Source organism: Artemia sp. Qi Xiang Cuo, chromosome 3, assembly GCF_049724085.1.
Source record: "Artemia sp. Qi Xiang Cuo chromosome 3, ASM4972408v1, whole genome shotgun sequence".
Lineage (NCBI taxonomy): Eukaryota > Metazoa > Arthropoda > Branchiopoda > Anostraca > Artemiidae > Artemia > Artemia sp. Qi Xiang Cuo.
Window position 1 is genome coordinate 28,247,728 of NC_142796.1, and position 17,533 is coordinate 28,265,260.

The 17,533-nt window shown below is 37.1% G+C and overlaps 1 protein-coding gene across 2 annotated transcripts in view; it reads left to right on the plus strand.

The window, feature by feature from the left end:
• The window catches only part of LOC148953957 (uncharacterized), a 44,464-nt gene that overhangs the window by 13,316 nt on the left and 13,615 nt on the right, over positions 1 to 17,533 (plus strand). For both annotated transcript variants that reach the window (XM_089085703.1, XM_089085702.1), the window contains exon 3: positions 1,528 to 1,681. In XM_089085703.1, coding sequence (XP_088941829.1) covers positions 1,528 to 1,681 — 154 coding nt within the window. The remainder of the gene's footprint in view (positions 1 to 1,527; positions 1,682 to 17,533) is intronic.

Sequence of the window (17,533 nt, forward strand, 5' to 3'; positions counted from 1 at the left end):
GTAGGTAAGTTATATTATTGAGTAAATTTAAGTCGGACGAACAATAAGGTTTCACCGCAAAAGTAAATTTAATGCATATACCAGGATTACGAAATGGATGGAATTCTATCATGAAGCACATTGAGGAAAATGGATTGACTCACCTAATGCGAAGAGAGTGAAAATATTCTTTTATTACATTTCTGTCAGTAAAAATGTTTTTATAATGATTTATTTTGATTAGATACTCTAGTTGATACTTTACTCCACTCTCTCTATTGTGGCGATCAATTGGCATTGAGAGTGTACACAAAGTAGAAACTAGCAATTGTTAATTTAGTCTTTAGTTGGTAGTGGGAGCGTCAAGAACGAAAATGGATGGATTTGAGAAACAGAAGATCTTACGGAATCTTGTAACATTCGAAAATTGTTTGAATCTAAATGTTACATTTCAGGTGGTTACTGTGCGAAAGAAAATATTCTCTGAAAAAATGCTTGAAATTATCATGGAAAATGATTCTCCATCTTTGGAATATTGTATGAGACTTTTACGTTGTGGACCAAATGCATTTACTCAATTTATTGATGCATTAGTTGAGACAAAACAAAACGACATTGTGATTCTGCTTTTAACCACTACCTAGAAATTCATTTAAGACAACAAGAAATAAGTCGAATAAGTTTTTTTGACCTCACTCGATTACTCCTCCTACTAGAAGACATTCCTTTTATTGATCGTGAGTCAGTTTCTCTTTGGCCGTGAGACGGACAACATTGAAAAAATGTTCTACCGGAACATCGGAAAAAACAATCTAGATCTGACTGTAGGGTACCTGTTGGCATATTGACTGGTAGATCAGCAGTTTCATTCCATTTGCTCTCCTTGTGGCTAGGGATGCGCTGGATCTTGAACTTTTTTCCCTTGTTCCTTAACTTGCGAATAAGTTCACGAAATCTCTTTAGATCTGAGTCAGTTGAAAAAAAAAATGACCTGGCAAAAATTGAGTCTGTCAAAATTGACATTTTTCACGTCAGATTATAATGGATTAAAATACGAATAACAAAATTCGGTCGTTTAGGAATTTAAAAAGGGAAGGGAAACATTCGTCGAAACATATTTCCAAGCATTATTTTAGGCCTAGTTTCTTTTAAAAACCAAGTAGAACTTTCGAATTAGAACCTGTTTCTATGCCATTAGTCTGTTTAACGAATTAATTCTTTTAAATTTACTCAAAACGTTGATCACAAAGGGATAGTTGTAGCTCAACCACCGGAAATTACAAATGGATGTCATTTATCTATTGCTTAAAACTCATTGTGTTATAGGAGTAGCATTTGTGAATTTTTCTCTTTTTCTTCCTTTTTTTCTTTTTTTGGTTGCAGATTTTGGTCTATAGTAACAAAATTGTAAATGTCTAGCCATTTTGGTTTTTATGAAGTGTGGATCTCAGGCCGGATTGATGAGTATGATATTATAATAGAAATAATGCCAATTTCTAATTAAGAACATTTAATCATATCATGGCCGTATTTTCTGTTTTATTTTAGTGCTATTCAGCACAAAGGATAAAGAAGCTGAAAAAGTACCTCTGGGAATGTGGATACCGAATGAAAAACTATGAAACTTTCTTCCAAGACTGCAAATCAGAAGCGGCAAAAAGTAGGAAACTTATGGCAAAACTGGAAGAACTCGGAATAAAAGGTAGCTGAGTAGTTTAAATTTTATTATTAAACTATTCCCCGAAGAAATAAGAGCAAGGGGATTGCTAAGTGAACAAGCTGGTTTATAGTCCATCACATGCTCGTAGGTGCACGTAGTTGCACGCATGGGCAGTCTGTCATATCCAGATTCATATCTGTACGGGCTTCGTCAGCTCTTATACATTGTATAATTTTTGTTGGCTTCGCAAATTAGCTTGATGTCACCTCCCTCCACTCGATATAGCTGGTAGTATTGGCTTCCACGCCTAGTGAACATGTTTAGCCCTTTGGACCTTGCATGGTTGTTATCATAACATCTTTTTTTTTTTTTTTTTTTTTTTTTTTTTTTTTTTTTTTTTTAGTCCATGTCTTCTGATTCCAGGAGGTCCCAAACAATGAGGGTTAGGTGATGTTTGGCCATTTCAATCGTACGTCTCTAATAACGTAATCTATTAAATTTGATCTTATCAGTCGGAAGTGGCTGTTTAGCATTTCTACAGATAAAAGCGTCAGTCATCCTGTCTGGACAATGCAATCTAGATTATGTCAACTAACACTCCTTCCAGTTAAGCAGCAAAACGACCAACGAAATGAAGTAATAAGAGTGGTTAAAAACTAACTTCAAGAGAGAAATTTAACCTAGGAAGCATATATACCACAGTAAAGTAAAGCAGAATTACTGATAGAAGTGTGCAAAAGTTCATTGCTTAAAATATTTCTCTAAGTTTAGTTACCAAAACAAACATGAATACTCAAAGAAAGAAAAGTGTAGCTCTGGATATGACCAGTGAAGAACTATAGATTACTCTGTGTGTAAATGCTCATTGGTGGAGCGTGGAGCCAAACTACTAGTCCCAAATATGTATACTCAGGCTAGGATAGAGTACTTAGCTATATCGGAATTGATTAGTAGATACGGGATCTTAACCGTTAGTTTTTTGTTTTTTTTTACATACTACAATTCCTGAAATTCTGATGGTTCCCAAAGGAAAGCTAAGCAAATTACCTTACACCCATTATTGACAAAGGAAGATATTTTCAAGATCTCTTTCACTTGTACAGTGTGCGGGACGAGATTATACTGAAACGCAAGGCCATACCCAGAAGGGGGGTTTGAATCCCCCCCCCCGAAATTTTGGTTTCACTCGTAAAAACGCGACAAAAATGGATATAAACAAATTTTGTGTGTTTTTTTAGTTTTTTTTGTATAACCCCCCCCCCCTGCCCCCACGAAGAAAATCTGAGTAAAACCTCCTCCGAAAAAAATCCTGGGTACGGCTTTGGGGAAACGTACGACAATCACCAAGTTTGTTAGTTCGGAATTATAAAGAGGTAAATCAGCTTTCTTCCCGTTACTTTTTCCAGAACATTTGGAAGACCAGGATACTCACCAATGTCCCTATGGCTTGAATTAAGTGTAAGAGTAAACAAAATTGGGAGATTTTCTAAATTTTGTGCGTCATTATGTACAGACACTAATGACGTTGTCATATTAGACGAGCAAATAACATGATCGATATTACTTTTACTGCCTGAATTTTGAATGTTTGAAAACATGGAAAGCAGTCCAATAACGAATCACTTCTTACTGACGATTAATTTACATCCATATTAAGGTCACTAGTGACTATAAAATCTAGAGAATAAGAAAGTAGTTTATCCACTAGAACCTTCAGCCTTTTACACTCTTTAGCAAATTGAGTCACCGAATCGGTAGAGGGGTCATCATATGGCAGAAAAAATTCATGAAAATAGTAATGCCCATACAGGCAGCCAAGAAAAACTCATCCAAGCAACAAATCACTGGCGAAGTCATATTGTGATGACACTTAAAAACACAAGCTAACCAACTGTATTCACCACTAGGGTTTATGCTCGATCCTTGACTGAAAATTTCCGAATTGACCAATGATTTTTTTCTTGGCTTGCGTCTGCAAGGATTAGACTCCTCTCCACCTTTTATTCCGTTTGAACTGAAACGGAAAACACTCAATATCGACAGACACAAAGAAGTAGCACGATAGCTTGTCATAATTAAATTTTATTGCAACTTAACATTTGCCTTTAAATGGGCTCATGATCCTAAAACAGCCCTTTCGATGCTTCGAAGAATTATTAAAGGACAGTTATGTCGCCCTAACAGATCAGGGAGTCAATATACGTAATATGTAAACAATAGACAAATTTTATAACGTAGATACCTTTCCCCAGGGGAGGCCCTCCAATTTTGTTGGTCGTATAAAAAGGGCATTAGAACTTTTTTTCGTTAGAATGAGCCCTCTCCCAACGTTCTAGGCCCACTGGGTCGATATGATCACCCTGAGGAAAAAAACAAACAAGCAAATAAACATGCATCCATGATCTTTCTTCTGGCAAAAATACAAAATTAACATTTTTGCAGATAGGAGCTTGAAACCTCTACAGTAGGGTTCTCTGATACGCTGAATCCGATGGTGAAATTTTCATTAAGATTCTATGACTTAGAGATTTTTTACTCCTTTTTTGGAAAATCAAACAAATTTTCTCAGGCTCGTAACCTTCGATAGGTAACACTAAATTTAATACACAAGGAATTGAGTTAAGTGTATTTTTATATATATTTTTTTGAATTAAAACCCATATTGAACTTGAACTTGAATGAAACTTAGATATTTGAAATCAGCATAAAAATGCGATTCTTTTGATGTATCTATTGGCATCAAAATTCTAGAGTTTTTTAGAGTATCTGTTTTCTAGAGTTTCGGTTACTATTGAGCCGATCCGCTCCTTACTTACAGTTCGTCACCACGAACTGTTTGAAAAGAAAAATGGTGCCATTGGTTCTGATCTTTTGTCTTTGAGGATTGTAAAGTTTTTTTTTGCTCTCTATTTTTTATGTACGTTTGTAGAAATCGTGAACAAGTGTTTTACAAATGGTGTATTTTAAAGATCATAGGCAGCTAAATAGTGCTGCCTAAGTAAAGAGCGATGTGGGCACAATGTATTGTTCATTTATTTATTTTTGTTGTTATTGTTTTTAGGTTTGTTTTAGACCAGGGCACTTTGTATCGAGGGAGTTTTCGCAGAAACTTCGAAAAGGGTTCATTCGACTAGAAGTTAAAAGGGCTAGTGCCCTTTTTAATAGTCGAAAGGGATTGGAGGGCAACTAACCCCCTCCCACGCCCACCATTTCCTCAAACGTATCTAATCAAAATTTTGAGATAGACATTTTGTTCAGCGTAGTTGAAAGGTCCGGAAATTTTGTCTTTGAGAATGACAATCCCCCACAGCCCTCAGCGCAAGGGTTGTAAACTATGTCCTGGGACATATAAGGTTTAAATAGAAAAGGTGATCGTATAAACTTCGGAAGGGGCTCATTGGATTGGTAATCGGAAGTTTTATTGCCTTTTTTAAGATTCATAGTGATCGAAGGGTGGATACCCCCCCCCCCCCACATACGCACACACCTCGTATTTTCCCGAAATGTGTCTGATAGAAATTTTGAGATGACCACTTGTTGTCATAGAAACTTGAAAAAAAGCTCATTCGATTGGAAATTGAAAGGGCCTTTTTCAATACTCAAAAGAGAGGGGGGGCAACAAGGCCCCCCCCCACGCCCATCAATTCCCAAAACGTGTCTAATCACAATTTTGAGATAGCCATTGTGTTCAACGCAGTTGAAAGGTCCGGAAATTATGTCTTCGATGACAAAAACCCCCCGCCACTGCCCTCGGGGCAAGGGTTGTAAGCTATGCCCTGGGTGCATATAAGGTTTATATAGAAAGGGTGATCGTATAAACTTCGGAGGAGACTCATTGGATTGGTAATCAAAAGTTTAGTGCCTTCTTAAGATTCAGAGTCATCGGAGGGAGGATGCCCCCCACACCTCGTATTTTCCCGAAATGCACCTGATAGAAATTTTGATATGGCTATTTATTGTAGTAGAAACTTTTTAATAGTCAAAATTGATTGGACGGCAACAATCCCTACCCCCAAGCCCATCAATTCTCAAAACATTGTCAAAATTTTGAGATAACCGTTTTGTTCAATGCAATTCAAATCTCTGGAAATTATGTCTTTGAGGATGACAATCCCCCCCCCCCTACAGGCAAGGGTTGTAAGTTATGCCCTGAGGACATATAATGTTTATATAGATAGGGTGATCGTATAAAATTTTTATGAGGCTCATTTGATTGGTATTCAGAAGTTCCGGTGCCTTTTTATAAGATTCAGAGTAATTGGAGGGTGGATACCCCCCCCCCCCCCAAAAAAAAACCCTCTTATTTCCCGAAGTGTGTCTGATAGAAATTTTATGATGACCATTTGATGTCGTAGAAACTTCAAAAAAGGCTCATTCGATTGGAAATTGAAAGGGCCTTTTTTAATAGTCAAAAGTGATTGGAGGGCAACAATCCCCCCCATGCCCATCATTTCCCAAAACACATCTAATCAAAATTATGAGATAGACATTCTGCTCAACGCAGTTGACAGTTCCGGAAATTATGTCTTTGAGGATGAAAACCTCCCCCCCCCCAATAGCCCTCAGGGCGAGAGTTGTAAGTTATGCCCTGGAGACATACAAGTTTATATAGAAAGGGTGATCGTATAAACTTCTGAGGGGTCTCATTGGATTGGTAATCAGAAGTTATACTGTCTCTTTTAAGATTCAGAGTGATCGGAGGGAGGATATCCCCCCCCACACACACACACATCGTATTTTCTCAAATTGCATCTGATATAAATTTTGAGATGGCTGTTTGTTGTCGTAGAAACTTTGAAAAAGGCGCATTCGATTGGAAATTGAAGGGGCTAGTGCCTCTTTTAATAGTCAAAAGTAATTGGAGGGCGACTAACCCCCGCCCACCCCCACCAGTTTCCAAGACATTCGATCAAAAAATTTCAGATAACCATTTTGTTCAGCGTAGTTAAAAGGTCCGGAAATTATGCCTTTGAGGATGATCCCCCCTCCTACACCCCTCAGTACAAGGGTTGTAAGTTATGCCCTGGGGACATACAAGGTTTTTATAGAAAGGTCAAACTTTTTAATAATCAAAAGTGACTGGATGGCATACTCCCCCCCCCCACACACACACACCTCGTATTTTCTCAAATTGTATCTGATATAAATTTTGAGATGGCTGTTTGTTGTCGTAGAAACTTTGAAAAAGGCTCATTCGATTGGAAATTGAACGGGCTAGTGCCCCTTTTAATAGTCAAAAGTATTGGAGGGTGATTAACCCCCTCCCACCCCCACCATTTCCCAAGACACATTCGATCAAAAAATTTCAGATAGCCATTTTGTTCAGCGTAGTTAAAAGGTCCAGAAATTATGCCTTTGAGGATGATCCCCCCTCCCACAGCCCTCAGGACAAGGGTTGTAAGTTATGCCCTGGGGACATACAAGGTTTTTATAGAAAGGTCAAACTTTTTAATAATCAAAAGTGACTGGACGGCAACAAGCCACCCCCCCCCCCAATGCCCATCAGTTCCCAAAGCACATCTAATCAAAAATTTTGAGAAAGCCATTTTGTTCAGCGTAGTTGAAAGGTCTGGAAACCATGTCTTTGAGGATGGCACTCCCCCCGCCCCCTTAGCCCTTAGTGCGAGAGTTGTACGTTATGCCCCAAGGGCAGACTTATGTAAAGTGTGGTCTTATGAACTCTGGAGGGGGCTCATTGGATCGGAAATCAGATGTTATAGTTCCCTTTTTAAGGGTCAAAGTGATCAGGGGCAGCTTCCCCCCCCCCCTTACGTATTATTTTTCACAAATGCATCCGGTAAAAATTTTTAGATAGTCATTTGTTCAAAAATAGTCCAAAGATCATATAATAAGGCCTTTGGGGTGGACAGAATCCCCCAGGTATAACTGAGTGTATCAATTTGGAAAATTCAGGAAATGATAAGGAAGATGATCAAAAAGGCAATATTTGTATGCTACCAATACTACTACAACTACCACCAATACTACTACCACACTACTCCATTTACAGTATTAAGGGGAAATTTGAACTAAATCAAAAGACGCTATGTGCATGCACATTGTCAAAATAACGTATCTCAAGAATTGATTTTTGTGTTAAGCTGGAACTTTCAGAGAGCATTTAAAGGGGAAAATCATTTCATCAAAACACAATATGTGCACACTGCTTCTAATACTACTGTTATTGCTACATTTACTACTACTACTACTTCTATTACAACTACTTGTAGGGCTAAGAGCATTGAGATGAAAATCTCAAAAAGTATATGAACATACAGGTTATCAAAAGGACATAACAGCAATGTCATAGCAATGCATAATTGTATTAAATTAAAACTTCCAGGAGTTGATGAGAGGGATGTTCTATTGACCAAAAGGCTATAAGTTTATTCTATTGCTGCTAGTAGCACTACCGCTATTCAATATTATTACTAGTGATATAAATAATACTACTGTGACTACTATTACAACTATGCCTAAGGGTATGAAGATGAACATTCCAAGAAAGTTTGAGGGGGAAAGATGAACTGAATCAGAACGCGCCCTTTGTATGCAAGTTTTCAAAAGGGTGTAACAGCAATATCTTAGGAACAGTTTGGTGTGTGAAGTTGAAACTAACAGGGCTTGCTTTGAGGAATGTTGAACTAACCAAAAGAAAATATTTGCATCCTAATGCTACTGCTACTGTTATTATATTACTACTTCCGTTACTACTACTGCCAACAAAGCTTAGGCCACTACAGTTAATTCTATTGCTAGTACTACTATTACTGCTATTAAAACTTAGAAACTGTATGAAACTAACTCTAAACACACTCAGGGTTGCCAACTGTCGGCGTCAAAAAAGAGTGCAAATCAAGGCCAAAAAAGAGTGCAAGTTGTTAAAAGCGTGTGCAAGTCAAAAAATTTGCGCAGCCCCTTTCAATGTTCTCACCATTCTTAATTTCTTAAGCCATTTACACACAATTATCAGTTATCCTTCTACCGATAAACATATCAGCTTTGAATTTTTATTTGTATTTAAAATAAATTTAGGAAATCAAGCTCTAAATAATAAGTTAGATAATGATTATCATTCTTTTTTTTAGCTTAAAAGGTAATACTCTGCTTGAAATTTGCTGGTGTTTATTTTGATTGCTTTGATCCTTAACTGAACCATAGTTGAATAAAAGGAGCGGGTTCCACTGCTCAAGGATCTGTTCAACGGAACCTTCAAGGGTGAGCCATCGCCTACTTGAATTCTGCAAAAGCTTATGCTTTTCCACATGACAGAAATTTTGGTAGATCCTTAGTTCATCCTGTCATTTTGGGCTTTTTGCCACATATGCAACTATGTCACGAATAAAAATGTTAATTCCATCTGGCAACTGTTTAGCTGCATATGCAGAACAGAGAGAAAGGCAATGGATAGTGCAGCCTAGCACAAGCAAATCTGGCACATATTCTTTTAACAGCACACCAAGTACTTTTTGATGTCCAGTGTTAATACTGGCATTGTCAAAGGCAATCGCCATCAAATTTTGCAAAGGTATTCCTAGGCTTCCCAATTGTCCAAGTATTAGACGTTTTTGCCGTTCTGAACTGTCATGACTTACTGGCAAAGGCCCCAGAAAGTCTTCTCGGACTAAATCTTTGGAGTCTTTGTACTTTGCTATATGGACCAAGACCTTCTGCCAAGATTTATCGGTAGATTCCTCAACTATTAAAGAGATATGAGCTTTCTTCAGTTCACAAAAAAGCACATCTCTTTCTACAGGGGCAATGACGTGTCTAATTATCCCAGTAGTTTTAGTTCTGCCCTGATTGAAGCTTTTATAAAGTTCTGAGTCTCCAAAAGCATTTTTCAGGACTGGGATTAAAGTGTTCATTTTTGTAATGGGAATGTCTTCCAAGACGACCCACGACATAATCTTCAAGCTGGCTTTAATTATAGGCTTAGCATGTAATTTTTTGGGAAGGTCTTGATGCTGCAGCATTTTATGTCTGATTGTTCTGAACCCTGCTCTTGTGGAAGTTTGTTCTAAGATTGCTTCTCACGTTTGCCACACATCCGATTATGTCTTTATAACACATTTTACAGTAAGCTAAGTCCTCGCATCCTTTAAAAAACGATCAGAAATTAAATAAAAAAACAAATTTTTTCAACCTAAAGTAAGGAGCAACATTAAAACTTCAACTGAACAAAATTACAACGTATATGAAGGGGGTTGCCTGCTCCTCAACACCTCACTCTTTGCGCTAAAGTTCGAATTGTGTCCCAATTCTTTAAAAAAGACTCTTGAAACACAAGGGTTGTTTAAGTAAAACAATAAGAAACTTTTTTAAAAGTACTAAAAAACTTTACCGTTAAGAGCGAGATGTTGGGGAGGTGGCAACCCTCTTCATATACATTTCTGTTTGTTTTAAGTTTTAATGTTGCTCCTTACTTTCAGTTGAAAAAACTTCCTGTTTTTGAATAGTGTTAAAACCAAGGCTGAAATAAATATGCAAAAAAGGAAAAAGGCTTGGACAGAAATATTAGACACCTCTTTTCTCCTTGTCTCTTGTACAAGATTACCTGCTTACTGTAGAAGCTCTCGGGAATGTTAAAAGGGGTAATTAGCCTATTCTACAATCAGCTCTGCTTAAAATTGAGAATATAAGCACTTAGTACTTCTGCCAAGCTTTGTCCATAAGCAAAGCTTAGCAAAGACAAAGATGTTTTAAACTCAATCCTATTTCATATTCAGCAAGCGAAATTGATGTGGATAATCCTTGCCTGGCCACAGTTTGCCCCCTCCCTCAACTGAAATTTCGAGTCTTCAAAAATTTTATGAAACCTAAGATAGGCCTGCATAATTCAAGCATCCACAGAAAAGTAGTATTTTTTTTTTAGTATACCTGTCTTTTTGGTACTATATTGCTCATTTTTTGGTAAATATTGAGCAGTTCATATTATTGACCTATGAAGAAAGTAAACATACCACTCGATGCCTTTTCTTATTTTCTTTCCAAATATACTAATTGCTTTTGGCGTAAATTCACTTTACTCCCAACCCCTAGGGTATATATTTACTCATTAGGGGGGGGGGGCTTGCAAAGTTTATTTCTGACGCAAAGGAATGTTAAATCTGGATTTAGGATGGAATTCTGACTATCGAGGTAAGTTTGAACTTTACCCCCACCCCCATCTCAATGTGCAAATATATACCCTGAATTGGTATATTTGGGTGGGGTGAAGTGAATTTGCGCCAAAAACCATTATTATATTCGGAAAGAGCATAAGAAAAGGCATGGAGTGGTATGCTCACTTTATTCATTGGTCAAAAATATGAACTGCTCAATATTTCCCCATTTTTCATTGTCATTTTCAATTGGCTCGAATATTTTTGGCCCTGGATTGATTTCTGAAAGTGTTATTCACCTAACTCAGTTGCTTTCCTAGATAGCAAGAAGTGTCTAAAGTCTAAACTACAATTTTAGGCTACCCCATATTTTCCTAATTTAGCTTACCCTTTTATATCATTTTGATAGTATGGGTTTAAAAAAAATGGCTGTCACAAGAAGATATGGGTCACTCACGCTTTAAAATGGTGCACAGGCCTAAAGTTTTTGCAGAATTTTATCAGTTTGAGATTATACTTTAGTAGGTCTATTTTGGTTGTTGCTTCTACGTCGCCTTACTTCATGTATCATACTCACTTTTCCATTTCCATGAAGAACAGTTGTGCCCAACAGTTTTCAACTTCCTTCTATAAAACTTGATTTGAATTTTTTACGTTTTCACTGGTTATCTATGCTTTGATCTGCTTCTTGGAAAATGGCTGAAAAAACGAGAAAGACGACTGGGGGACGGCCCAGGCATAGCTAACAGATGTCATACCAGCTACCTGTTCTATCTTTTGCACTTGAATAGTTTGATTGTAATTTTTATGTCGCTTAATACTTTTTCTATCGTCATTTCATAAAAGTGTGCTAAAAAGAGTGCAAAGAGCAAATAATGGGCAAAAAGAGTGCAAATCTGGTCTGTGGTGTGAAAGAGTGCAATGAAAAAAAAGAGTGCATTTCACACGAAAAGTGTGAAAGTTGGCAACCCTGAACACACTATGCCCACACAGCTTGTCAAGCGGACGGGTCAGAAATGCTTCAGGAAAGGTTGATGGTATGTACCACAGTATATATAATATCAGTATGATCTATCCCTATCTCACCCATTATAAAAACCCGGACCGAGGTACGATTGCTCCAGAGAATGTATAAACCGGTATAAACATAAGCGACACTAGATCTTTTCACTGGTAGACAAGTCAGATCTCTCTTGAACGCAAAACTTGGCTTCGACGTTGGAACACTAATTTTGAAGAAACTAATTTTAAATTAATTTATTCCAATACATACATGAAAATTGGTAATTAGTAGTGCAATGTTATTATTAGATGTTTTTAGGAATTAAAAATAGGGTTTGAAGTCTCAAGTTGGATTCAAAGGCATTTTGAGAAAGTTTCTGCCAAAATACGTGTTCCAGGGTAATTGGACCGCTGATGGCAGATCAAATGAGAGGAGCTGTCTGTACGCGCCGATATATATATATATATATATATATATATATATATATATATATATATATATATATATATATATATATATATATATATATATATATATATATATATATATATATATATATATATATATATATATATATATATATATATATTTATATATATATATATATATATATATATATATATATATATATATATATATATATATATATATATATATATATATATATATATATATATAGCTTTTCCAGCGTAAAGCCCCGTAAAATTTTGGATCTGCCACTAAAATGTGTGATGTTCTTTAATTTTCTGAAAACTCCCTAAGAATTTTACAAAAAACACTTCTTAACAGACGTTTGGTATTTTCTTAGATAGGGCTATTGTGGCAACTTTTAACACAGCAGCCAATAATTAGAACCAAAGTCTTAAAATTGATCTCAATCAGGAACCCTTATTGCTATCTAAATTCACTAAGTGCAAAGATTTTCAAACAGAAGTGTTTATTGTTTAAAGTTCAGGAAAGGTTTGCCGATTTCATACGAAATCATTGATTGAAAACGAAACTAGTCTTATCTAGAAAATAAATATTGTAGAAAATAAATATCACGACGTGAAAAAAAAAATGATAAACCATCCAGTGGCGGATCCAGAGGGGAGGGGCGAGGGCTGCCCCCTAACGTAGTCCAAAGTAGTTTAATTTACTTAATTAACGCTAGTTTGTATTAATTAATCGTACTTCTAACTCTTTTTTATGGCATAACCCTATTTTCCGCCCCCCCCCCCTAAAAAGTCCTGGATCCCCCCCCGAACCATCACACCTATTCCATCAGCTGTTAGAAGAAAAAAAAATTCCTTTTTTCCGCAAATTTCATCAACTTTTTTTATAAAATCCTGCATAGGCCAATCAGTTAGTCCACTGTATATAAATAATAGATTAAGTCATAATTTGTATATTTACAAATTAAGTCATACCTGTGAGATGGGACACTTGCAAGCCACTTGGCCGGCTCACCAAGTTTTTTTCTGCTTTCGCAATTACGAATAATACACTTTGTAATCATTTTTCATTGATTGACGCATACACACTAACCCATAAGTGCAGAAATAAGTGGGAGGAGCTTTTTGTTCGCACCGAGAATGAAGAGCAAGAAATCATCTGCGTTAAACTTACTGCCTAATTATATAAACTGTGGCATGTACTAAGCTGAAGCTTTCAGCGTTTGTTGAAGGGGATGTTGAAGAAACCAAAGGTGTTATGTGCATACTGCTAATAATGCTGCTACAACTATTGCTTTTGCTCAAGCTAAGAGTATTGGGGTGAAGCTTTCAAGGAATATTTAGGCGAATGTTGAACTAAATAACAAAAACTATGAGCATGTGGGCTTTCAAAAAGGTGACAAAGCAATATCTGAAAAACAACTTATACTATTAAGTTAGACCTTTTAAGGGTAATTTTGGGTGGATTTTGAACTAACTAGAAGGCACTAGTTATCCTTCTAATGCTACCACTACAGTTACTGTATATAATTAGGCTAATGGCCTAATTATATTAACTGTATATAATGTTTTGTTCGCATTGCTTGTTTATTTAATTTCTGTTTGTTTTAAGTTTCATTTATACTTTAATAGCAAAAGATTTGTTTTCATTTTAACCTTAACATTATTGTTTAGTTGAAACATTACTAGCTTTAAGATCTATTTATTCATTTATGTTAGTAACTGTTGTATGTTATTTGCTATGATAGTTAATTTAATTTCTATTCGTTTATAGTTTGATTTATTTTTTAGTAGTAATTTCTGGTCGTTTTGAGTTTGAATTTTAATACGTATTTTTATCTCCTGAGGTTAAGTTTAAAATGGCCTTTACTTTTCTTTGAAAAACTTATTTTTAGGAAAGTTTTTTTTTTAATTAATTTTTGTTCGTTTTTTATTGCAAAAAGTTTCATGTTTTTTTTACATGGGGGGAGGGGGGGTGCTTACTGTCCGATTATTCTTGACTTTAAAAAACGGATCTAGAACTTTCAATTTAAATCGAATGAGGCTTTTATCAAAGTCTATACGATTACCTCTTTGATAAAATCCTTATATATGAACAATAGACAGCTTGCATAACTTGTGGACAGCGATTGACAACAATGAATGTATTGAAAAAATAGCTCCAATAAGGGAGTTTAGACCATTTCACTTGCTGACACAAAGGGGTCATGTCTGTTTGGAATTGACCTTAATAGGAATTTGTGTGCCAAAGCAATTTTGCATCTATCACAGAGTATGTATTTTAACCTTATAATTGGATAATTATAATAGATTTCCTATGTTTTCTTCCCATAAGAAAACTCCCGCCCATAAGTTATAAACCCCCCTTAATAAGTTATGCCCCAGGACATAACTTACAACGCCTACCCCTGGGCCCTGGTGGGCTGTGTCGACACCGGAGTTTTGTTATCAGAACTTTGAACTATTTTAACAAAATGTGACATTTTACATCTCAAATTTTTTATCTGATGCATTGAGGGCGTGTAGGAGGGAGAGGGGCTAATTGCCCTTCAATCTCTTTTGACTCTTAAAAAGCGAACAAGAACTTTCAATTTCCAATCAAACGAGCCCTCTCTAAAGTTTATATGAGCATCCTTCCATAAGAAATAATATGAAGGATTCGTAGAATCTTTAAATAATAACCTTTGCCTTGACGGCTTTGGGGAGTTGTAATCCTCAAATACCTAATTTCCAAAATTAAAACTACGTTTAATAAAATTGTTGCCTTAAAATTTTGATTGGATGTGTTTGGGGAAAAGGTGGGCGTGAGAGGGGGGTTAGTTGCCCTCAAATCTCTTTCGACTATCACAAAAGGCACTAGCTCTCGGAATTTCCAATCAAAGTACCCTTTTCTGTATGTTTTGAGGAAATGCCATCTACAAAATCCTTACGTGCCCCCAGGGCATACCATAAAACACCTGTCTCGAAAGTTAGGGAGGAGTTCTTTCCTCGAAAACATAATTGCCATCTGTAAATTAGCTAAGTTGAATAATATGGCTATCTTAAAATTTTGATTGGATATGTTTGGGGAAATGATGGGTGTGGGGGGGGGCTAGCTGCCCTCAAATTACTTTGGACTATTAAAAAGGCCACTAGCCCTTTGAAATTCTAATTGAATGTGCCTGTTTTGAAGTTTCTACGACAACCCCCTCAAAAATACCTTATATGCCCCAAGGGCATAACATAAAACTCTTGCCGAGAGGTGTGGGGTAGTGTCTTCCTCAAAAACATATTTTATATCCGGAAATCAGGTAAACTGAACAAAAGGGCTATCTCAAAAGTTTGATTGGATGTGTTTGGGGAAATTATGGGCTGAGGGGGGGGGGCTAGTTGCCCTCCAATCACTTTTGACTATTAAAAAGGGCAATATCCCTTTGAATTTCCAATCCAATGAACCTTTTTTGAAGTTTCTACGACAACGCCTTCTATAAAAATCTTATATGCCCCCAGGTCATATCTTAAAACCCTTTCCCTGAAGGTTCTGGGGGAGTGTCTTCCTCAAAAACATATTTTCTATCTGGAAATCAGCTACACTGAACAAAATGGCTATCTCAAAAGTTTGATTGGATGTGTTTGGGGAAATGATGGGCGTAGGGGGGGGGGCTAGCTGCCCTCCAATCACTTTCGGCTATTAAAAAGGGCAATCGAATGAACCTTTTTTGAAGGTTCTACGACAACGCCTTCTATAAAAACCCTAAATGCCCCCAGGGCATAACTTAAAAGCTTTGCCCTGAGGGTTGTGGGGGAGTGCCCTCCTCAAAAATATATTTTCTATCTGGAAATCAACTACGCTGAACAAAATGGCTATATGAAAATTTTGATTGGCTGTGTTTGGGGAAATGATGGCCGTGGAGGGGGGGGGCAGGGGGGCTAGTTACACTCCAATCACTTTCGACTATTAAAAAGGGCACTAGCTCTTTAATTTCCAATTGAATGAGCCTGTTTTGAAGTTTCTACGACAACGCCTTCTATAAAAACCTTATATGCCCCCAGGGTATAACTTAAAACCCTTGCCCTGAGGTTTGTGGGGGGGGGGTATCCTCCTCAAAAAAAAATTTTATATCTGGAAATCAACTACGCTGAACAAAATGGCTATCTCAAAACTTTGATTGGATGTGTTTGGGAGAATGATGGGCGTGGGAGGGGGGAGGCTAGTTGCCCTCCAATCACGTTTGACAATTAAAAAGGGCACTATCCCTTTGAATTTCCAATCGAACGAGCCATTTTTGAAGTTTCTACGACAACGCCTTCTATAAAACCTTATATGCCCCCAGGGCATAACTCAAAACCCTTGCCCTGAGGGTACTGGGGGAGTGTCCACCTCAAAAACATATTTTCTATCTGGAAATTAATTACGCTGAACACAATGGCGATCTCCGAATTTTGACTGGATGTGTCTGGGGAAATGAGGGGCGTAGGGGGGGGGACTAGTTGCCCTCCAATCATTTTGGACTATTAAAAAGGGCAATAGCCCTTTAATTTCCAATCGAATGAGCCTGTTTTGAAGTTTCTACGACAACACCTTCTATAAAAACCTTAAATGCCCCAGGGCATAACTTAAAACCCTTGCCCTGAGGATTGTGGGGGAGTGTCCTCCTCAAAAATATATTTTCTATGTGGGAATCAACTACGCTGAACAAAATGGCTATCTCAAAATTTTGATTGGATGTGTTGGGGGGAAGGATGGGCGTGGGGGGGGGCTAGTCGCCCTTCAATCATTTTGGATAATTAAAAAGGGCAATAGTCCTTTAATTTCCAATCGAATGAGCCTGTTTTGAAATTTCTACGACAACGCCTTCTATAAAAACCTTATATGCCCCCAGGGCATAACTTAAAAACCTCGCCTTGAGGGTTGTGGGGGGGGGTATCCTCCTCAAAAATACATTTTATATCTGGAAATCAACTACGCTGAACAAAATGGCTATCTCAAAAGTTTGATTGGATGTGTTCGGGGAAATGATGGGCGTGGGGGGAGGGGGGCTAGTTAAACTCCAATTACTTTCGACTATTAAAAAGGGCACTAGCTCTTTAATTTCCAATCGAATGAGCCTGTTTTGAAGTTTCTATGACAACGTCTTCTATAAAAACCTTATATACCCCCAGGGCATAACTTAAAACCAAACCCTTACCCTGAGGGTTAGGGGGGGGGGTATCCTCCTCAAAAATATATTTTCTAACCGGAAATCAACTATGCTGAAAAAAATGGCTATCTCAAAATTTTGATTGTATGTGTTTGGGGGAATGATGAACATGGGGGGGGGGCTAGTTGCCCTCCAATCACTTTCGACTATTAAAAAGGACACTAGAACTCTCG